The 24,076-nt window shown below is 44.1% G+C and overlaps 2 protein-coding genes across 2 annotated transcripts in view; one reads left to right on the top strand and one right to left on the bottom strand.

Annotated features, from left to right (window-relative positions):
- LOC147998942 (disks large homolog 5-like) overlaps window positions 1-24,076 on the top strand; it is a 41,022-nt gene that overhangs the window by 8,580 nt on the left and 8,366 nt on the right. Inside the window, exons 3-5 of the mRNA XM_087595874.1 lie at window positions 5,967-6,133; window positions 9,232-9,391; window positions 11,534-11,647. The gene's annotated coding sequence lies outside the window, so the exon portion shown is untranslated. The remainder of the gene's footprint in view (window positions 1-5,966; window positions 6,134-9,231; window positions 9,392-11,533; window positions 11,648-24,076) is intronic.
- Window positions 10,687-15,512, bottom strand: LOC147998943 (disks large homolog 5-like). Its single transcript, XM_087595804.1, has 6 exons — window positions 15,361-15,512; window positions 14,023-14,182; window positions 12,700-12,843; window positions 11,909-12,075; window positions 11,082-11,187; window positions 10,687-10,964 (listed from the first exon to the last, which is right to left on the bottom strand). The coding sequence occupies exons 1-5, from the start codon at window positions 15,485-15,487 to the stop codon at window positions 11,123-11,125; spliced, it is 663 nt and encodes a 220-aa protein (XP_087451930.1). The 5' UTR covers window positions 15,488-15,512; the 3' UTR covers window positions 10,687-10,964; window positions 11,082-11,122.

Raw genomic sequence — 24,076 nt, 5'->3', positions numbered from 1 at the left:
AAGGCAAGAATGCTTTCCCTCTGTTGGCCCACAGTCATTTCTATAGAAGTAAGTTCAAATCCCCTGTGGATAAATGTGTGTCTCTCACATGGTGTGTGAGACTTGAAATGTCAACCGTTTGAGTTGACAAAAAACAAATTTCACTTCAGATTTACAGCTGACTAAAAATTATTTTTGGGAGAATGCAGAGGGTGGCCAGGCCTGCAGAGTCAGATCCCCTCCCTGCCTGGGATGATCCCACCCTCAGTAGACTTCAGCTTCACCTATAAGGTGTAATCAGAAAAATCTGACCTTAAGATTCTGAAGTCCACAATATGCACAACCCCTAAAGTTGGTAAATGGCCTATATGGGGGTTTTCTCCAGTTTAAACTATTCTGGCTTCTTTTCTCTCTTGTGCTGCAATCTGTTCTCTCAGGTCTGTTGGTCCTGGAAGGACCTGGGTTCAAGTCAAGGCCTCGTGGGTGGGGAGGAAGATGTTCTGTTGTGTGAATGAGTATGGATTAAGAATGTAGCCCCACCAACAGCTTGGGAAAAGATCTTTACCAATTCTACAACAGATAGAGGGCTTATATCCAAAATATACACAGAACTCAAGAAGTTAGACCTCAGGGAGACAAATAACCCTATTTAAAAATGGGGTTCAGAGGCAAACAAAGAATTCACAGCTGAGGAATGCCGAATGGCTGAGAAACACTGAAAGAAATGTTCAACATCTTTAGTCATAAAGGAAATGCAAATCAAAACAACCCTGAGATTTCACCTCACAGCAGTGAGAATGGCTAAGATCAAAAACTCAGGTGACAGCAAATGCTGGCCAGGATGTGGAGAAGGAGGAACACTCCTCCATTGTTGGTGGGAGGCAGACTGGTACAACCATTCTGGAAATCAGTTGGAGGTTTCTCAGAAAATTGGACATTGAACTACCTGAGGACCGAGCTATACCTCTCTTGGGCATATACCCAAAAGATGCCCTAACATATAAAAAAGACACGTGCTCCACTATGTTCATAGCAGCCTTATTTATAATAGCCAGAAACTGGAAAGAACCCAACAGAGGAATGGATACAGAAAATGTGGTACATCTACACAATGGAATATTACTCAGCTATCAAAAACAATGATTTTATGAAATTCATAGGCAAATGGATGGAACTGGAAAATATCATCCGGAGTGAGGTAACCCAATCACAGAAAAACACACATGGTATGCACTCATTGATAAGTGGATATTAGCCCAAATGCTTGAATTACCCTAGATGCACAGAACACATGAAAATCAAGAAGGATGACCAAAAAGCGAATGCTTCACTCCTTCTTTAAAAGTGGAACAAGAATACCCTTGGCAGGGAATAGAGAGGCAAAGATTAAAACAGAGACTGAAGGAACAGCCATTCAGAGCCTGCCCCACATGTGGCGCATACATATACAGCCATCCAAATAGATAAGAAGGATGAAGCAAAGAAGTGCAGGCCGACAGGAGCCGGATGTAGATCGCTCCTGAGAGACACAGCTAGAATACGGCAAATACATAGGCAAATGCCAGCAGCAAACCACTGAACTGAGAACCGGACCCCCGTTGAAGGAATCAGAGAAAGGACTGGAAGAGCTTGAAGGGGCCCCAGACCCCATATGAACAACAATGCCAAGCAACCAGAGCTTCCAGGGTCTAAGCCACTACCCAAAGACTGTACATGGACTGACCCTGGACTCTGACCTCATAGGTAGCAATGAATATCCTAGTAAGAGCACCAGTGGAAGGGGAAGCCCTTGGTCCTGCCAAGACTGAACCCCCAGTGAATGTGATTGTTGGGGGAGGGTGGTAATGGAGGGAGGATGGGGAGGGGAACAGCCATATAGAAGAGGGGGGGGGTTAGGAGGATGTTGGCCCGGAAACGGGGAAAGAGAATACAATCAAAATGTAAATAAGAAATACTCAAGTTAATAAAGAAAAAAAAAAAAAGAATGTAGCCCCACTCTGACTGGCCAACTAAGCTCCAGAAAATCTTCCCCAATCACAAAACTGGGCCATGTGGGAGCCTAAACTGTTTAAAGGGGAGAGCTGAGTGCTTTCTCCTGGAAGAAATACTTGGGGGTTGACTGTCACTTGTGAACCTTCTGTGTTAAGTCACTTCTCAGAAGGGAAGCTTTCCTCTAACTCTTCCATGGGACCCACCCAGCACTGGGGCCTGAGGATCCTATGGTGTTGCAGCTCTGAGCTGGGAGGGGTAGCTCTCACCCTGGCATGGAGAAGCCTGTTTTCACAGCTGATCTAGATCTGAGGAACAGGGGCTTTTAAAGAAGCATGTGAGAGTATCTCCTGCAGGAGAGCCCAGTCTGCAGGGAAAGTCACACAGGACAGCGAAAAGTGACTTCCCAACAAACACAGGGAATGGGAACCAGGGAGGGCACTGGATGGATGGTCGGAGAGTTTGAGAAAGCCTGCATCTCCCTGAAAGACTTCCCACAACCATAAGTCCCACCACTGTCCCCTTCTCACAGGGGAGGCTCAGCAAAGCCTGCCACCTGCTGGGATCCCTGCGAACTAAAACCGGAGTGGAGAACTGAGGAAAGCACTTTGGTGGAGGGGGAGACACAAGTCTCCAGGGCCAGGTCAGCCTTCTGTCCCTTTGGTTCTCCTCACTTCACAGAGGTGCCTATTGAAAGGTGAGGCAAGCCGGGATCTCAACAGTCTTTGGCCAAAGAAGTGAGAGCCCACAGGGCAGAGCAAGGCAAAGCAGAGCCAGGCAGAGCAAAGTGAAGCCCTGCCAGTCAGCAAATAGGCCTTGCGCATGTGGGACTGGTGGCAGCAGTGCTTGCCCTTGCTCTCCTGGTGGTGCAGAACACCTGCCTGGATGTGGGGAAACTCACAGTGGCTTGTCCTCCAGCTGCAACTGCCAGTGCTTGGGGAGGGGGAAGTTGAAGATGCTCCCATGATCCTCCGATTTCCGGCCCATTTTGTCCATGTTCAAGGCTGTGGTCAGCCCCGCCAGAAGCCCCGAGGACAGGGAGAGCAAGCACAACTGGCCAGCAACCACCATGGGCATCTGCGGTGGGACCCAGGCCAAGAAGCCACAGAGGCGCACCAGGCAGCCAGGCACCAGCCCCAAGCCTGTGCATACTGAGGCCAATGACACTCCACTAGTCCCTCCCACCATGCACATCCCACCCCTGGCAGGCAAGATCTCTCTGTCCAGGGCTTCCCCCAGACCTCCAACTACCAACAGCTCAATGAGCCCTTACTTAATTCTTGTTAACCATAATGGCTTGTCATAAAAGGTCATTGGGAAAGTCAATGATGAGATGAAAGCCTTAAAAGAAAACTAGAGAGACTTACGGAAATGAAGAAGAAAGCTCTCTTCCCAGTAGGAGCCTGGCAGTCCCAAGCTCAGGGCACCTCATGTCCAGTCTTGAACCCAGCATGCATTGTTGTGGAGAACCTGCCTGCTTAAGGACCTGGCTTCCCACTCATTCTCCTGAGATGATGACTTTAACTCTTTTAATTTTTACTGGTTATTTTCTTCATTTCCATTTCATGTGTTATCCCCTTTTCCAGTTTCCTTTCTCCACAAAGCAGAGTCCAGCTCACAAGCCTGAGCAGCTGCAGCCATAGTGCACCATGGGGGATCCTGGGGCAGACTGTTTCATCACCAAGATCCTGTGGACCCACAGGGGCTGCATGACCTTAAAGGAACTGCAGAGTAGGATCAGGCTCCAGAGGCAGAGCTCTATGAGCTGCGGGGCAAGACTGCTTATTCCTATTGGAGACTGGAGATCAGGCAGGGATCACACTGTAGGTGGCAGCTACTACTGAAGCCTGTGGCTTCAATCTCAAGTGCATCCAGAGACCATGCTACAGATTGCCCAAGCCTCTGCAAGCTCAAACTTCTGGGACAGAGTCATTATGCAAAATCCCAGAGAAACCTCTGCAAATATCCACACCAAGTTTTAGGAACAGAGCTTCCAGGTCCTGAAGAATCATGAGCTTTCTGGGCTTAACCAAGAGGAGCCGGCCTTCTTCCTGGTACAGGGGGATGCTTTTCTCCTGCAAAAGTTACTACAAAGGAGACAGCCACAAACAGATCTGCTTGAAGCCACAGCCATGCAAGAGAGTCCAAGTCTGTGAGCACTTCACCCAGGCCAACTGCCGTTACCTCAACTGTCTCAGGTCTCATGACCTGATGGACAGGAAGGTGCTGACCTCCGTGACTGAGCATGGGCTGAGTTCTGATGGGGTCCAGAACATCCAGGACATCTGCAACAACAAACACATTAGGAGGAGACCCACTGGCATGAGAGCTCCCCATGAACATCATAGCAGCAGGGCACAAAGAGACAGAAGCAATAGCAGAGACTGATTCCTTTCAACAGTCTAGGATTTCTCTCCCATGTCTCATTTTGGCATCTGGTTCACCTTGTCCAGATGTCACCAGCTGTAAGGATTCCCTGGAGGACTTGTCTACAGCTGTCACTCAGGAGGTCAAGAACCTGGGGACCCAGGACTCTGCACAGCTTTCCTTGGTCTCATCTAAGGCTGCTGGTGTCTGAGGACCCAGTCACATGAGAGCAAGCCAGGGGTTTTCTGAGAATGGAGATCTGGATGCTTCTTTTCTAGAAATCCTACCGACTCTTTGTAAGCTCCTGCCTCCTCTGCTGGCTTTCTTCTTGCTGCAGCAAAAAGAGATGAGTCCATGTCCATGAGAACAGGCATGCCTTCTGGACACCGCATGGAGGTCAAGGGAAAGAATGAGGCTCCAGACATCGATTACATCCCATTTTAAATGGTTCTATTGATGGGGTGACAATGGAAGAAGCAACAGACTCAGGAATTCTAGGTAAAAGGAGAAACTCAGGGAAGGAGTTTGGCAATGTTCCTTCTCTTTCAATTCAGTGGAATAATTGAAGCACTATTGTTATTGGGTCTTCATTAAAAGTCTGGTAGAAAGGATGCATTAAAGCCATGTGGCCCTGATTATTATTATTTTTAATTTTTGGAGTGGCAGCCTTTAATGACTGTATCTATTTTCTTATGGGAATTATTCATTACCTTCCCAGATCTGTATTTAACTTGGTATTTGTTATCTGTTAGAAAAATCACCAGTATCAAATAGATTTTTCACTTTTCTCTAGTAAAGGCCTCTGAAGTAATCCCTAATGATTGTTGAATTCACTCAGTGTCCTTTGTTATATCCCCCTTTTCATTTCTTATTTGGTACTTTAGATATATGCTCTGTGGTTTGTCTGTCTTGTGGATCTTCTCAAAAAAAAAAAAAAAGCCAGCTCTTGCTTTGCTTGGCTCTTTATATCATTCTCTTTGTTTGTAATTGATTGATTTTAGTTCTGAGTTTATTTCCTGCCATCAAATCCTACACAGACTCTCTATGGGATGAGGCTTTGCCTCACCTTGGTAACAGCAGCATGTGATACATGAACCTTTTGCTGCTCTCTGTAGTGGGGATGACATCACAATTTCACTGAAAACCATGCACAGCCTCATTTTAGACTGTATTAAAGTAGCCCACGATTTCAGTGCTCCCTGCAAGGTGCCATGAGACAGTAGTAACATGAGTCTGCCTGCACCTCGACAGTTTTCACTAGGGACTTCTGAGTGATTTTATGAAAATTTATAGTGAGTTCATGGATGTACATGCACAAACACAAAGCACACACACACTTTACTGACATGGTGCACATTCTTTCCACACAAAGAAGAAAGTGAGTATTAATGAAAACACACCAATAAAGGAATCGATGGACGGGGTTGTGGGAAGCTGAGGCTTAGAGTTATTTAAAGGCCCTGTGCAGGCTCTCCTTCTGTTGGAGGCTAAACTTCAAGTGCAATGGGGTTCTTTATTTTCTTTCTGTATAGCACACAGAGCTAGGGTGGAAACTAGGTTTTGAGCATATTTGGCAAGTACTAGAACACTGAATTAATTCCTAGGGCTGGAACCCTATTAATGTTCTACAGAATTACAGGGCAGGCTGGATGAAGACTCTCAGCTGACAATGTGGACATCTCAAGACAGGCACTGGACAATGGCTGACAGACTTGTATGAAGACTGGAAATGTTTTGCTATCTCAGAGGAAAAGAAGGCCCCTCCGACTACACTGTACTCTAAGGACAGTTTATTCAGGTAAGGGATGACATGAACTATTGTCTCATGATACAGATGTCAGCACAAAATATCCTAGGTATTGTATGCCAATGGTAGCATTAACAGAACAAATCACACAGTGTTGTGAAGATATAGAATATGACTATATGTAGCAAGAACCAGGCCTCTTCTAGTTTCTAAGATCATACCTGAGAACCTCAAATATAGTAATAATGTGATAATGTGGTATAAGTCTAGTTACAACTAGTTTCTATTGTGACACAGATGACTCTTTTTGTGTCATGTTCAGCTTATAATGAATGACTAGACCTAAGCATGAGAATAACCAAATACTACATTGCTTCTCTAGCTGCTGAGCTTTTAAAAGCCCTGGTGTGACAGCAAGCTTTTGTGGACATCTGGATTATTCCTTCTGTACTTTAACTCTCTAAGTCAACCCCACTCTGAGTAAGTCAGTTCCATTCCATAAGTTGGAAATCAGTCAACTGGAAAAAAAATACTTTCTCAATACAAACACAGATTGGCCATGGAAAAAGGGCAGCTTGAACTGTCCCACCTAGGTCCTGGGCTTGCACAGGCCAGCTCTCCAAAAGAAACGTGTGTTCACAGCTGCAGGCTGCATTCACTATGGATGCTCTTGAGGTTCCTCCCTAAACTGCTTAGATTAAGATAATTTTGTTGCCATCTATCAAAAGAATTCATTATGCCAAACTGGCCTTTCTTCTGAACCTTCTGTTCTGTGGGCAGGGCAAAATCTCCAGCAACCCTCACAGCAATGTGGGCTGCCAATCTGGGACTCAGAATTATACCAGTGCAAACCAAGAACAGGGCAACTGGAAGAGACCTCATTGGGTTGTAGGAACCTTCTGTTCTGAGTCACTTCTCAGAAGGAGCACTTTGCTCTAACTCCTCCATGAGACCCAACCAGTACTGGGGCTGGAGGATCCTTAGGTGTGGCAGCTCTGAGCTGGGAGGGGGAGCTGGCACACTGACAGGGAGAAGCCTGTTTTCACAACTGATCTGGATCTGAGGAGCAGGTGCTTTTAAAGAAGCAGGTGAGAGTATCTCCTGCAGGAGAGCTCACTCTGCAGGGAAAGTCACACAGGACAGGGAAAAGTGGCTTCCCAACTTCCACAGGTCCTGTGACCCCAGGGAGGGCACCAAATGGTCCAAGAGTTTGAGAAAAGCCTGCATTTGCCTGAAAGACTTCCCTCAACCATAAGTCCCACCACTGTCCCAGACTCACACCTGAGGATCAGCAAAGCCTGCCACCTGCTGGGGTCCCCACAAACTGAACCCAGAATGGAGAACTGCGGGAAAGCACTTCGGGGGAGGGGGGAGACACAAGTCTCTGGGGCCAGGCCTGGGGTCTGTCCCTTAGGCTCTCCTCACCTCCATTAGCCTCCTAGTGCAGAGCACTGCAAGCCGGGATTTCAAAAGTCTTGGGCTGAAGAAGTGGGAGAAGGTAGCAGCAGTGGCGGTGGGGTCGACAGGGGAGTCGAAGACGGAATGGTAGCAACGCAAGCAGCAGCGGTGAGGGCGGAGGCCGGGGGGGGGGGGGGTGAAGGAGAGGACAGGTGTGGGGGGGTCGGGGCGGGGGCAGGGTAGGGGCGAGGGCAGGCTGGGGGCGGGGGTTGGGACAGGTCTGAGTCGAGGGCGGTGGTGGGACTGGGAGGGGGGATGGGTCGGAGGCGATGTAGAGTGCGGGTGTGAGGCGGGGGCGTGGGCAGGGGCAAGAGCAGGGGCGGGGGCAGGAGCAGGGGCAAGCAGAGCAAAACCCAGCCCTGTCAACTGGCAGATATGCTCTGGGGCGGGACAGACTCGCCCTGCAGCTGGGGTGACAATGGAAGAAGCAACAGACTCAGGAATTCTAGGTAAAAAGAGAAACTCAGAGAAGGGGTTTGGCAATGTTCCTTCTCTTTCAAATCAGAGGAATAATTGAAGCACTATTGTTATTAGGTCGTCATTAAACGTCTGGTAGAAAGGCTGCATTAAAGCCTAGTGGCCCTCATATATATTTTTTAATTTTTGTAGTGGCATCGTTTAAATCTATTTTCTTATGAGAATAATCTTATGAGTTAAATCCCACATTTGGATTTAACTTGGTATTTGTTATCTGTGTAGAAAAATTACCAATATCAAATAGATTTTTCACTTTTCTATAGTGAAGGACTCTGAAGAAGCCCTAATGATTGTTGAATTCACTCACATGTCTATTGCTTCATCCCCCTTTTCATTTCTGATTTGATAATTTAGGTATTGACACTGTGGTGTGTACTTAGTTTCAGAAAGGGGTTGTTTCTCTTATGGATCTCCTCAAAAAACAGCTCTTGCTTCCTATGACTCTTTGTATTATCCTCTTCGTTTGTAATTGAATGATTTTAGTACTAAGTTTATTTCCTGCCATCAAATCATACCAGACTCTCTGTAGGATAAGGCTTTGCCTCATCTTGGTAACAGCGGCATGTGATAAATGAAGCTTTTGCTGCTCTCTCTAGTGGTGATGACGTCACAATCTCTGTGTAAACCATCCACAGCCTGTTTTTAGGCTGTATTATAGTAGACCACCATTTCAGTGTTACCTGCCAGGTGCCGTGGGACACTAGTAACACACGTCTGCATGCACCTCGACAGTTTTCATTACAGTCTTCTAAGTCATTTTATGAAAATTGATAGTGAGTTCATGGATGAACATACACAAACACCTGCACAGAAACACAAACAAACACAAACTCTCTCTCTCTCTCTCTCTCTCTCTCTCTCTCTCTCTCACTCTCTCTCTCTCTCTCTCTCACACACACACACACACACACTTTACTGACATGGTACACGTTCTTTGCACACCAAAAATAAAGTGAGCAGTAATGAAAATACACCAATAATGGAGTCAATGGAGGGAGTTATGCAGAAGCTGGGACTTAGAGTTACTTAAAGGCCCTATGCAGGCTCTCCTTTTGTTGGAGGAGAAATTTCAAGTGCAATGTGGTTCTTTATTTTCTTTCTCTAAAGCACACAGGCTATGGTGGAATGTAGGGCTTTGAGCATGTTTGGAAAGTACAATCACACTGAATTAAATCCTAGGGCTGGAACCCTATTACTCTTCTACAAAATTACAGACCAGGCTGGATGAATACTCCCAGGAGACAATGTGGACATCTCAAGACAGGCACTGGACAATGGCTGAAGACTTGTCTGAAGACTGGAAATATTTTGAAAATTCAGAGAGAAAAAAAAGGCCCCTCTGACTACACCGTACTCTAAGGACAGTTTATGCAGGTTAGGATGACATGAACTATTGTCTCATGTCACAAATGTCAGCACAAAGTATCCAAGGTATTGTATGCCAATGGTAGCATCAACAGAACAAAGCACACAGTGTCATGAAGACATAAATTATGAGTTTGTGTAGCAAGACCCAGGCCTCTTCCAGGTTCTTAGATAGTAACTGAGAACCTCAAATACGGTGGTGATGTGATAGTGTGGGGGGAATCTAGTTACAACTAGCTTCTATTGTGACACAGATGACTCTTTTGTGTCATGTTCAGCTTATACTGAATGAATAGACCCAAGCATGAGAATAACCAAATACTACATTGCTTCTCTAGCTGCTGAGCTTTTAAAAGCCCTGGGGTGACAGCAAGCTTTTGTGGACATACTGGATTGGTCCTTGTGTACTTTAACTCCTGAGTCACCTCCATTCTCAGTAAGTTAGTTCAATTCCATAAATTGGAAATCAGTCACTTGGAAAAAATACATTCTCAATATGATCCCAGATTGGCCATGGAAAAAGGGTAGCTTGAACTGTCCCACCTAGGTTCTGGGCCTGCACAGGCCTGCTCTCCAACAGAAACATGTGTTCACAGCTGCAGGCTGCATTCACTATGGGTGTCCTTGAGGTTCTTCCCTAAACTGCTTAGATTAAAATAATTTTCATGCTAACAATCAAAAAACTCATTATGCCAATCTGGCCAACAGGAAGCTAATTTCGATCTGTATTTTGTCAGATGTGCAGAATAAATATGGTCATCATTGATAATAGGTGAAAGATCTGCTCTAATATGGACACTAAGTGATGTTGCAGGATGATCCTGACCCACAATGAGCAGTGGGAACACCAGAGCCCTGTAGGGATGGCTGGCAAGCTAACACATTGAGCATGCACAGCTCAGTAAATTTCCTGTGAATACACATCTCCTGAGATCTCTTTATTTGATTGGAGGTGATCCTGTCCACCTAATACAGTACATGATGTGGAAGGACAAAAGCACCTGCAGGAGCTGTGGTGATGACTCACAGGGTAGAGCATCTGCTGCTCTCTCAGAAGAACCACATGGACCCTAACAATTGGGTAAAGCATGTCAGTGATTACTTCATAAAGTGTGTGTCCGAGAAACAGCCACATTATCCACACAAAAGACATTGTCACACTGGGTACCCCTTGGTGACTTTGAATTCACTAATTAGCCCAGGATCCATGGAACATGCAGAGATCCATCTCCACCTGTCAGTTCTAAGTCCACAGGAGGGGACAGAACCCTTGAATAAGAATGATAGTCTTAAGAGTCAAGAGATAGAATTCAATTTTTATTCATAAGGAATTCATTTTTACAACAAAACAGGATTAAAACAAATAAATTAAAATATTTAAAAATATTTGAAAAGATAAAAACAGTAACAAGAACATATAAATATGAAACAACAAAAAGAAAATTTCAATTAAAATCATAACAAAAATATTTCTAAACAGCATATTCTTAATGAACATTTAGAAGCACAGATGTATTGCTGTTTCTCCTCTTGCACACATAATGAAAGGAGGTCCCCCAAGTTGTCTCTCAAGTGCTGTTTTCTGAGAAGAAAGTAAGACCTCAATCAGTCAGGCTGGCTTAGTGGTATATAAATTTAGGGTCTCTAAGCAATGACAAATTAACTCTGAGGAAGAATACTCATCCAAAAAATTTGTTACCATTCAGGATATTTGTCATCAGGGACTCCTGAGAAAGCAACTTATTCTTCAGGAAGCTTTCTTACTGCTGTGTGTCCAATTCCAGCTCTCTTGCACTTTCTGAGACCTGGGAGAGGAAGGCAGTTTTTCAGACACTGATTTGGTGGTGAAATGCAAGGCAGCTGTCAGAAGGCTGCCTACTACCATCTCAGTTCTATTGGACAGTCAACATGGACCTTTTAACTGATATCATTGTTGCTAACTCTTTGGGAAGGGCAAAATCTCCAGAGAGCCTCAAAGTAATGTGGGCTGCCAATATGGGACCCAGACTTATACCAGTGCAAACCAAGAACAGGGCAATGGAAGGAACCTCATTGGGTTGGCAGGAAGAAAGTAGATGTCCATATGTCACCAAGGTTAAAACCAATGAAAGTACTAATTTGACATTTGCACTTTGTTCTTATCCCGCAAAGGTGCTTCCTACACAAGAAGTCACATGACCACAGAGTGTCATTTGTCAAAGAACCAAGAACTTGTTCAAAACTCTACAGAGCATCCAATCTATCACGTGGATATGCAATAATGAGGTATGTTATTAATCTGTCACCATTTCTATACTGCAGCTTCAAAAAGAGCAGACAAATATACTTGCAAAATAATTCAGTTTCTGAAATGTGGTTGGCTTCCCAGAATACTTGTGCATAGGCAGAGCAATGAACAATTCCATTACATGAGGTGGTTGGCTGGTTGTGAGTGTAAATTAGAAAGGTGGTAGGAGAGAGCAAAGATGTATCAAATTGGCAACCTTTATCAGATATTTTTAAGCTAACACAGCTGCTCGTCCCTACCAGATGACGCTGGGTCTGGACGTTGCTGGTCTTTATCTTTCTTGTTGAAGTCAACCAAATATTTCTGGTTCAGTGCACAATCAAGATGTACCTCCTTGCTCTCCTGCTTCAGTGGGACCAACTCCTTCCTACATGTGTTCTCCATCAGGAGCTGGCTGAGCAGGTTTCTGGAAATACAGTCTGCATAGTAAGATCATGCTGCCCCTTTCTCCCATTCCCACTCCCGAGTGCCACTAACTCCACCAGGACCCAGATACCCATGAAGACTTAATAGAATTCATTTTGATACATATAAGGCTGCTGCACAAACCACAAAGAGTAAATTCCGGGAAGAATAAATTATTTGTTTGGCCTGAGCACCAATTAGTGTCCACATCTCTCAAAAAGAACATGGATCTACAACTATCCATGAAAGCCCAATGCATGGGGGCAACATCAATTAGTAGTGGGCAAACACCCTCAAAGGAGGTCAGTAGAACCAAGAGAAGGTCATGCTAACCATGTGGTCCACACACTGAGTTTTGTAAAACCTGGTATGACACCATAGGTCCAGGTCAGCCTAATAACCTGCTGATTTCAATCAGTGCTGTTCTATCTTCTGAAGATGCCTAGACAATCCTGGGATGAGTAACAGTCTTTTGTGGAACTGAAAACTGAGTCCTAATGACCCTGGCACACTGATGTGTAAACAGCACAAGAGATAGAACCAGAGCTGAAGACCGTCCAATCCAGAACAAAGAAAGTCAGAAATGGCCATTCCACAGGTGATAGGCTTTCTGACCAGGACTTACCTAGAGAAGGTAATCTCCTTCTTCAGCTTATGGTTGGTCTCATGGATCTCAGTGTTCTCCATCTCTAAGTTGTGCAGAATTGACATGACCGCCTCCTCCATTCTCTCCAGGTCTTCATAATATGGATTTGGCCTGAAGTGTGGCCTGGCCCCAAATGATAGAATACAATGAACATCAGCATTTAGGAATATATGAGCTCAGGGTGGGTCCTGTACTACCCCAGTCCTGGAAGGACACCTTCTGAATTCTACATATTGGATCTTCTTCAGCTTCAGAAACGTGTTTTTCTGCGTCCAGGACACCAGAAATCGGCATCCAGATGGAGGCTTCCCTGGCTCCCTTTGTTCAATCAAGAGGAAATCTGCAGTCAAGCCAGTTGAGCTATCAAGAGCCTAGGCCACACCTCTCCATGCTCCCCCACCCCAACACACCCAGAAACCGGTGATTACTTTTCTCCTGTTTTGATAACAGACCATATATCAACACAAAATTATAATCTGCACAAGGAATACAAATAAACAGACAAACGTGTCCACATAGGCAAAGAACTGTGCTGTTGACAGTGGGGCTCCCAGAACAAAGCATTCACATCACCATGAATGTGTTACAGGTAAATACTCAGGCCAAGACATAGACCCCTAGATTCCAAGTGTGGAGGGAAATATAAACATATAAATGTTGTACATATGCATTTGGATGTATGCACATACAGACTCACAGACTGAGAAATACCCACAAAAAAGAGAAATGTAAAAACAGAGTCAGAGAAAGAGAAAGAGAAATATGGAAACAGAGAGTACTGTGAAATCCAGGAGAAATGCATCCACCATTGCTGTCTCAGAGGGCAAGACACACAGACAATAACAAACAGGCCTGAGCCTGAGACCTTCTAGTCAAGCATTGAGATGAACAGTTTGGTACCAGGCCCCTCAGGCTGCTGCGTGGATCTTCCAGCATTCAGTCCCCTGCCTAGCAAGTACAGAGACTCACCATAAACTCACTGCAATTACAATCTTGCAAAGCTACCATCTGTCAAGGGCTTTGCAAATGCACACTAGACACTCACTCTCCCTGACTTTATCCCCGAATTCTTCATTCAGACCACAAGTTCTGCTTTTCAATAAATGGAAGCAGATGAGTCCATTTTCCATCTCGCTCCTCAGGAAGGGTCAAGGTTCTGAATCTCCTCTATATGGGAGGTGAGGTTTAGCACAGGGTGGTTAGGGAGGCACAGCTTTCTAGAACCCAAAACCTTAATAGGATAAGATGAAGGTGACCTTGCAGACCCAGGAATGAAACAAGAGCATTTGGAGCGATTCATACCTGTTCTTCATGGATCTCTCTGTCAGAAACCTCAGGCGATCTCTCAGGTCATTTCTCTCCTCGGTAATGAGCTGCAGCTCTTTAATCAGCCTCTCCTTTTCCTTCTTGGCCTGATTCTCGCTTAGTTCAGTGCCAGGGGATGATGTTTCTCTCCCAGCGTCTGTAGGTAGAAGAACACAAGTGAACCTGCATGGGGAGAATGCATAGAGTGTACATAGACCACAGTTAGGCCTAAACAGGAGAACAAGCCTGGAACCCAGTGTCACTGCTAGGCGATTGGTCTATGCTTAAGAGGCCTCTTCAGTGGATCTCAGTTCTCCCACTACTCTATAGAGACCAAGAGATGTAAGCAGCCAGGTGTTCCCTATGCCGGACATCAGGTGCTTACATGGACCACGGAGATGGCTTCTCCAGGATTATCATCAGCTGAACAGGGTACAGCTTGGTTTCAGGACCCTCACCCCTGTGGGTTCGAACTCAGATGATAAATTCACCATCCACAAGACTTGAGTGATTGGAGACACTCAGATGTCCTACCCTGATACTCTAGGCCAACAACTTTGGATTTAAAACACATTTCCATGGAGGACATGGTCAACAGACTTATCAGTTCCCCTATTTGAAATACCAAATGCCCGAGAAGTTCCAATAGGTTACAGGATGAATCTTGGTCCACATGTTCCAAATACTTTTGGTATTTTAGAAACATGGATTTAAAACGCATTTCCAGGTAGGATATGTTCAACAGACTTATCAGTGTCCCTATGAGAAATACCAAATGCCCCAGAAGTATGAATAGGTTACAGGCTGAATCTTGGTCTACACGTTCCAAATAGTTTTGGTATTGAAAAAAAAATTTTGTAACATACAACCTCTAATATATAAAGCAAACGATGACCCTGCCAGTTAGAAGAAATCAGAGAAGGTCTAAGAACATAAGGTTATTGCCTGGAGCACAATCTCTCCCTGTTACTACTGTCAGATATCCACTGTATTTAAAGAAGCAGTGATAGTGAAATACATTGCTGCCCTGTCTAAACTCAGAAAAGGTGGACCCTCCATGAATACTGATGGTGTTATTATATCAATGTAACATAACAAATGCACTGAAAAGTAAAGACCAGAAGTTCACAGAATAATAGCATTGGCCTTACCATATCCTCCCAGTGGGGATGGGGAAACTAAAGTTCTGAAATCCTTGACTTTAAGGAATTGTGATATTCATGGAAATTCAATTCCTTTTCAGATGCTCCAGTTGTTGTGGCCCATTGCTAGAAAGGTCAGCTTAAGCCTGCAGCCCCCCGGTAGGAAGCTCAAAATACACTGCCCAGAACTTACTCAACATTCCCCAGAAGTGCTGTCTTTGTCCATCATTACTTTGAGACGAAAGGCCAGACTCCTTCACTCTAGTCTCTCCACAATCGATGTTCCCCCTCCCAAAACGCTTGCGAAGACGGGAAAACATGTCTTAGCTTGTAACCGCCAGACTCAGACTGAGAGAAACTAGGGCACTGGTCGTCACTACAACACTGGTGACATCACAGAGGATGCCAGAACTCTCTAGGAGACAATAGAATGTCCAAGAAGGGACAGCTGATGTCATGGGGAGCAGACTTTGCCTCCTGCTAATGTTCTCCCTGTACTGAGCATAAGCTGAGGTGCCCTTTCCAGGAGACTTTCCTGGGGAGAGCCACTGAGCATCTCCTGCTTCCAAAGCCAAATTTTCCTCAAGGCTTGATTACAAAACCTTAGTAATTCCTATGCATCTAAATGAATGTTTCCTTTCAAATCTTTCCCAAAAAATGTCTCACTAACTCAAATTGTCCTCTTTCACCAATGTTAGCCATTAAAACTTCCTGAGATTTCATACCAGCTTGAATATGCAGTCAAAAGTTCTCCTGTCTCATTATGTACAGGTGCTTTATATCACATCAAGAAATAGTCTGCATGGTAGGTTACAGCATGGGCGTGTGTTAGGGGAACACTCATGAAGTCGTGTGCTTAGCAATTGACAATTGCCAGAAAATTCCTTAGTTAAAAGAGTTGAAGTCTTTATGGTGCTAGGAAAAGTGTGGAGACCAGTTGGCAGACAAAAGTGCAATATTGGAGCCACCAATGAAGGGAACCTCATGCTGCTTGTGGGGTTCTCCTTTCTGCGCCAATGTCGCCAAAGGAGCACTGCTGACAGGCCTTCTATCAGAAGCTGAGCCTCTATCAGAAAAATAAAATAGTCAAGAGATATAGGGGGTGCAAATAAAGGTGTAGGACGAGGCTATACACATCACTACGTGGATAGAGCAAGGACCCAGCACTTGTGCTCTGGGTCATGGGCTTCCCCACAAACACAAAAGCATCTGTCACAGTAAAAAATGGATACTGTATTGAGTGCACACACCAACACTGATTGATCAGATCCATACCCTAGATTTTGGGGGCAGATCCATGGCCCCAAATATCTTCCTCTCAACTTATACAGCAAAAAATAAGAAAGAAAGAAAAAAGTCAAAACAAAAAGCTCAAGCTTCTCATATGAGGATTGCAGGAAGTGTGATCTGGTGGTCAGTTCTGATTAGGCCATTTTAGATAGAACAGTGCACTGGGATGCTTAATGTGATGGGTCCTATATAAAGCTTTCTGCAATATTGGAATTTTAACAAGCCTCATCCAGAACATACAGAACAGGAAAGGATGTGATCACCATGTCCTTGCTCTCTATCAGGTTATTTTTCTGTGTCCGTGATTGTCAGCCATAGACAGCAACAATCTGAAATAGCTGGTAAACATGGAACAAAGTGGCTAAAACTATAGTTGTGGGTTACACACCTCAACTGTCAAAGGCTAATGCTGTCCTCACAGTCCCTGGAGGCCACTCTTGTAAGACTGTCTACTGGAAAGTAGAAGCAGGTTTATCTGAGCTCAAAGTGAACCTGGCCAGGTAGGAAGAGGGCAACATGGGATAATTGAGACCCTGTCTAAACCAGCACAGAAACCCACACTTCCTTCAAAGCATCATCTATGAATTCTTGATTATCTACCATTCTCTCCCTACCAGTCTTTCAGACTGGAATTGTAGAAAAGAACTGGAAATGATCTTCCTATTCTGAAGACCTTGATCTCTCTTTCCTTAGGTGCACATTAAGAACTCATGCAAATGGGTATGACCATCTGAACATCTTAGTATCATCTACTCAGTATATCTAGCATAATACTGTGCCTATGGCAATCTCAAGCTTCCCTGAGTGTTGCTGACCCAGCAAGAAGTATGAAGTACTGAGGTCAAACCCCAGTGATCCTTTCAAGGGGTTAGAAGAAAGCCATCAGAGAAACTCCACTTCTTTGTCCTTAGATTAAATCAAGCTGATACAATGTGAACCTGGTGGGCTATTTAACCATGCATCTTTCTGCCAACCCCAGCTTTCTGAGTTCAGTCCATGTGAACCTGCATGGGGAGAATGCATAGAGTGTACATAGACCACAGTGAGGCCTAAACAGGACAACAAGCCTGGAATCCAGTGTCACTGCAAGGAGTTTGGTCTTCGCTTAAGAGACCTCCTCAGTGGGTCTCAGTTCTCCCACTACTCTATAGAGACCAAGAGATATAAGCAGCCAGGTGTTCCCTATGCCTTCTGATACACGCAATAAATGCAGTAAATTTTAATTTCTGTTCAATTGTTCAGTAACTTACTTACACTTGCATATTGCTGTGGAAGTGATGGGGTTTCGTGATCAGCATTGCATTTAACAATGCATAACCAATCATCCCTCCTAGAATGACTGTATATAGAGAAAGAAAATTTATTAGAATGGTTTATAGGCTGTGGTACAGCTAATTCAACAAGGAATGGAAGGTCTAAAATGCAGTAGTTGCCCCTGTTGAAGCCAATCCCCCTAGCATAGCTGTAGCCGTTTTGTTCCATGCCTGCCAGATAGTTCATATTCTTGCTGTAATATGTCTGCCTGTCATGGTTGTCTGAAAATAATTTAACTCAGAGCAGGGTCAGGAATGAGGGTGCTCCCCCACCCACCCATTCCCGAACCACTGGAAGGAAGTTCTTTATGTTGTGAGGTTTCTTAATCTTAAATTTCATAATTATAAGCTTCATGTAGGACCAATAAAATTAAAGGTCAATATGAGGGCTGCAGAAATGGCTCCATGGTTAAGAGCACTGACTGCTCTTCCGGAGGTCCTGAGTTCAAATCCCAGTGGTGGCTCACAACCATCTGTAATGAGACCTGATGCCCTCTTCTGCTGTGTCTGCAGACAGCTACAGTATACTTATATATAAATAAATAAATCTTTAAACAGATAAAAAGTCAGTATGAACCTTTGTTGTCTAAAATGGCTTGAGTCAGGGCTGACAACCAGACAGCCCTTCCAGCACCTGCCTATGAGCTCACATTTTAGTCTTTATAAACTGACATAGAAAAATGTCCAGAGTCCTAGCCTGACAAATTCTCAGCTACGTCTCTGATGATCAGTCTTACAGTGGGCATTCAATAAACCATCCCTGTCTAAGTGAGGTCAGAGTTTGTGTGGTTTATGGGGCAACTCCAGGACCTCAACGGTTTTGTCCATAAGGCTGGATATTTCAGCTGGTCTTCAGTACATGCAGGAATCCTGAAGAAGAAGGAAAATTAATAAAGCAAACTTCCTTTTTCCATGTCCTTGATATGAGCCAGCAGAAGGTGTGGTCCAAACAACAACCAACGGATTGGGTAAAGATCTTTACCAATCCTACAACAGATAGAGGGCTTATATCCAAAATATACAAAGAACTCAAGAAGTTAGACCTCAGGGAGACAAATAACACTATTTAAAAAATGGGGCTAAGAGCTAAACAAAGAATTCACAGCTGAGGAATGCTGAATGGCTGAGAAACACCGAAAGAAATGCTCAACATCTTTAGTCACAAGGGAAATGCAAATCAAAACAACCCTGAGATTTCACCTCACACCAGTCAGAATGGCTAAGATCAAAAACTCAGGTGACAGCAGATCCTGGCAAGGATGTAGAGAAAGAGGAAAACTCCTCCATTGTTGGTGGGATTGCAGACTGGTACAACCATTCTGGAAATCAGTGTGGAGATTCCTCAGAAAATTGGACATTGAACTACCTGAGGATCCAGCTATACCTCTCTTGGGCATATACCCAAAAGATGTCCCAACATATAACAAAGACACATGCTCCACTATGTTCATAGCACACTTATTTATAATAGCCAGAAGCTGGAAAGAACCCAGATGCCCTTCAACAGAGGAATGGATACAGAAAATGTGGTACATCTACACAATGGAATATTACTCAGCTATCAAAACCAATGACTTTATGAAATTCATAGGCAAATGGATGGAACTGGAAAATATCATCCTGAGTGAGCTAACCCAATCACAGAAAAACACACATGGTATGCACTCATTGATAAGTGGATATTAGCCCAAATGCTCGAATTACCCTAGATGCACAGAACACATGAAACTCAAGAAGGATGACCAAAATGCAGATGCTTCACTCCTTCTTTAAAAGGGGAATAAGAATACCCTTGGCAGGAAATAGGGAGGCAAAGTTTAGAACAGAGGCAGAAGGAACACCCATTCAGAGCCTGCCCCACATATGGCCCATACCTATACAGATATTAGATAGGATGGATGAAGCAAAGAAGTGCAAGCCCCGACAGGAACTGGATGTAGATCTCTCCTGAGAGACACAGCCAGAATACGGCAAATACGTAGCTGAATGCCATCATTAAACCACTGAACTGAGAACGGGGCCCCCGTTGAAGTAATCAGAGAAAGGACTGGAAGAGCTTGAAGGGGGTTAAGACCCCATATGAACAACAATTCCAACCAACCAGAGCTTCCAGGGACTAAGCCACTACCCAAAGACTATACATGGACTGACCCTGGACTCCAACTGCATACGTATCAATGAATAGCCTAGTAAGATCACCAGCAGAAGGGGAAACCCTTGGTCCTGCCAAGACTGAACCCCCAGTGAACATGATTGTTGGGGGGAGGGCGCTAATGGGGGAAGGATGGGGAGGGGAACACCCAAATAGAAGGGGAGGGGAAAGGGTTGAGGGATGTTGGCCTGGAAATCGGGAAGGGGAATAACAATCGAAATGTAAATAAGAAATACTCAAGTTAATAAAGATGAAAAAAATAAAAAGAAAAAAGAAGGTGTGGTCCAGATTAGAGGTGGGCCATTCCATCTCAAAAGATCTGAATTAAAGATTTATCTTCTGATCTCCAAGATTTGGATTACAATTAGGTCTTCTTGCTTCAGAAAATTTAATTAAGAAAAAAAATCCAATGGTGCTTATGCCTTTAGCCTCAGCATCCAGGAGGTAGAGGCAGGTGGATCTCTGAGTTCAAGGCCAGCCTGGTCTACAAAATGAATTCCAGGACAGCCAGAGCTACACAGGGAAACCCTGTCTCAAAAAAAAACAAAGAAGAGGAGGAGGACCAAGAGGAGGGGGTTGAAGAGAGGAAAACAGAAAGAAGGAAGGAGAGAGAGAGAGAGAGAGAGAGAGAGAGAGAGAGAGAGAGAGAGAGAGAGAGAGAGAGAGAGAGAGATCCCCCTCACAGGGCGTCAAGCCATTTGGCATTAGTTAATTCCAGGTACACTCAAGTTGACAACCAAGAACAGCAATCCAATTACCCGTGGTTGTGATCTCACCCTGGTAGGCTCCTGAGTAGGAGGCTGAAGCAGGAGAATTGCCATAAGTCTGATGCCAGCATGAACTACACACATGTTCCAAGCCAAGCCAATCTCAGCTACAGTTTGAGATTCTGTCTGAAAAATATGAAAGAGAAAGAAAACATAATTTCCTAGAGCAGTGTTTCTCAACCTTCCTATGGCCTCAACCCTTTAGAACAGTTCCTCATGCTGTGGTGACCCCAACTACAAAATTATTTTGTCGCTACTTCACAACTGTAAATTTGCTACTGTAATGAATCTTTATTGTAGTGTAAACTATCTGATAGGAGACCCTGTGTGGGTCACGACCCACAGGCTGAGGGCCTTTGCCCTAGAGGCGGTCTTGGCCTAGATTATATAGTTCATATTAAAAGTGGGCTCTCTCAGTTTTTGAAGGTCAAGTATATTCACTTGTAACATCAAACCTTAAAAATTCAGCTGAGCTGGTGGCTGGTATGGTGTGACATCCCCCAGAATAGCTTTGCTATTTTGTTCCATGTCTGCCAGCCATTTCATATTGTTGCTGTAACACGCCTGCTGTCACTGACAAGGAGAAGGGACTTGGCTCAAGGACATGCTGACCACACACCTTGATTTGTTCTGAATGTTCTGTATGCAGTTTGCTAATCTTGAGAAATTCTACACCTGAAGGAGTGGTCCCCTGAAGCGGACACAGGTGAAAGGCTAAGGCAGATGTGTGAAGGAACATTTAACTGAGGTAGACACAGGTAAAAGGATGTTCTGCTAAAGCACGCATGTGAAAGGACACGTGATGAAGGGTTCTGCACTAAGGACACACATGCATTGGTCTGCCTTGCATTCTGTAGTTGAGCTGCATTTGTTGGGACTTCATAGAACCACAGCAAAAAACCTTCTGGTGGGCTGCTGTAGTTTCTCGCTGTTTCCTGGGGCTCGGGCTGATGGGCAGAGTGATGTCAGCTGAGACAGACACATGTGCTGACGCAGGACACACGCTGAGGCCAGACCCATGGAGGACACGGGATATTGAGAGGGAGTTTGGATGGAGTTATGCTTGCGTATCTTGTTGGTCTGGGGTCTCTGGTGATCTCTGCTCGCCTGAGAGCTGCTCTTACTGACTGTGTAGCATCTTGACTGTTTTTGTTCCACTTGGACAGCCCTCAGGACCAGGCTCTCCTCTCTCTTAACCATGGCTGCTGTCCTCTTCCTCTCTCCTCTCCATCACACATGTTCTTCCTTTATTCTTTGGCAATTTCTACTTCCTTCTTCCCTCCTCATGATCCTCTCTAGCAAAGCCCTCAAAGCTCCCCTCCCCCATCTCTCTGCTGTGCAGCTGTTGGCTGTTGGCTTCTTTATAATCACAGTTAACTGGGAGCAGGGGCAGTTATTTGGGGTTAACCAGTCCTGAGTTCCACAAATTAGCATTAAAATACAAGCAGAATTAGGCCAATACACTACAGGGGTTTTTGTTTGTTTGTTTGGTTGGTTTGGTTTAATTTTCATTTACCTTTTTACTTGTTATTTTATTTTTGGCAATTTTTTATTAATCGGTTATTTTATTTATTTACATTTCCACTGTTGTCCTGCTTTCCACACGCCCCTCATCAAACCTTACATCCCATTTCTGCTCAGCTTTGCCTATGTGACAGTGCTCCTGCACCCACACATATCCATTCCCACCTCACACCTCTAGGATCTGCCTTTGGTGGGGCTACAGGACTCACCTAGAACCATAGAGCATCCTTGCATACACTTTGGCTGGCAGTTTGGCCCCTGGGAGCTTGGGGATTAGGGAAAGAGGATCTGGTCAGATATTAAAGCCAATGATTGCTGCTTTCTCTTCTTTTTTGGTTATAGGTGAAATTTTGTTTGTGTGCTTATCTTTTTTTAAATTATTGAGAGAAGATTAATTTCTTGGTCTTTCTTGGGTATAGTTTAGTTCATTGTCTTGGAGTTTTCCTCCTATTAGCCTCTGTTGTGCTTTCTTAGAGAAAAGAATTGTTTAAATTTGGTTTTGTCATGAAATATCCTGGTTCCTCCTTTTATGGTGATTGAGGATTATGCTGGATATAGGAGCCTGTGTCTGCATTACATCTGCCCAAGATTTTCTGACTTTTAGAATCTCTGTTGAGAAGTCTGCTGTAATTCAAATACGTCTGAATTTATTTGATACTAGATATTTATACCTTACCCCTTTTAATGTTCTTTCTTGATCTGTGCATTTAGCGTTTTAATTATTATGTGAATGGAGGAATTTTTCTGGTACAATTAGTTTGATGTTCTGTAGGCTTGTTGTACCTTTATGGCCTTTTCTTTCTTTACCTTATGGAGGTTTGCTGCTATGATTTGTTGAAGGTGTTTACTGGATCTATGAACTAGAAATCTTAATTCTCTTCTATATCTATTATCCTTAGGTTTCAACATTTAATTGTGTCCTGAAATTCATGGATGTTTTGGATTCAATAAACCATACATGTTTATCTGAGATGGGTGTTTTGTGCTTTGTGGGATGACCTCCTTGACCCCAGGCTGCATGAAGAATCTCAGCTGACAATGGGGACATAAATTATAAGTATGTGTAGCAAGACCCAGGCCTCTTCCAGGTTCTTGGATATTAACTGAGAACCTCAAATACAGTAGTAATGTGATAGTGTGCGGTGAATCTAGTTACTATTCTCTATTTTGATATAGATGACTCTTTTTGTGTCATGGTCAGCTTATAATGACTAGAAGACCTAAGCTTGAGAATAACCAAAGACTACATTGCTTCTCTAGCAGCTGAGCTTTTAAAAGTCCTGGTGTGACAGCAACTGTTGGTGGACATTCTGGATTATTCCTTCTGTACTTTAACTCTCTGTGTCACTTCCACCATTAGTTCAATTCCATAAATTGGAAATTCCTCATTTGGAAGAAACACTCTTTTTTTTTAAAGATTTATTTATTTATTTATTTATTCATTTATTTATTTATTTATTATATACAAGTACACCGTGACTGTCTTCAGACACACCAGAAGAGGGCATCATATCTCATTACAGATGGTTGTGAGCCACCATGTGGTTGCTGGGATTTGAACTCAGGACCTCTGGAAGAGCTGTCAGTACTCTTAACCACTAAGCCATCTCTTTAGCCCAAGAAATACTTTCTGAATATGATCTGAGATTGGCCATGGAAAAAGGGTAGCTTGAACTGTCCCACCTAGGTTCTCAGCCTGCACAGGCCTGCGCTCCAAAAGAAACCTGTGTTCACAGCTGTTGGCTGGCTAAGAAAGATTTCACGAGACGTGATACACAGCCCTCGGACTTCTGCTCCAGTCATCTGCACAATTTTTTCCGGACGATATCCTCATACCTCCAGCAGGCGGGTGATGAAGCTTTC

This window comes from Rattus norvegicus, chromosome 19, assembly GCF_021556685.1.
Source record: "Rattus norvegicus strain SHRSP/BbbUtx chromosome 19, alternate assembly SHRSP_T2T, whole genome shotgun sequence".
Classification (NCBI taxonomy): domain Eukaryota; kingdom Metazoa; phylum Chordata; class Mammalia; order Rodentia; family Muridae; genus Rattus; species Rattus norvegicus.
Note: the sequence above shows the minus strand (reverse complement) of the source record. Positions and strands in the feature narration are given on the sequence as shown.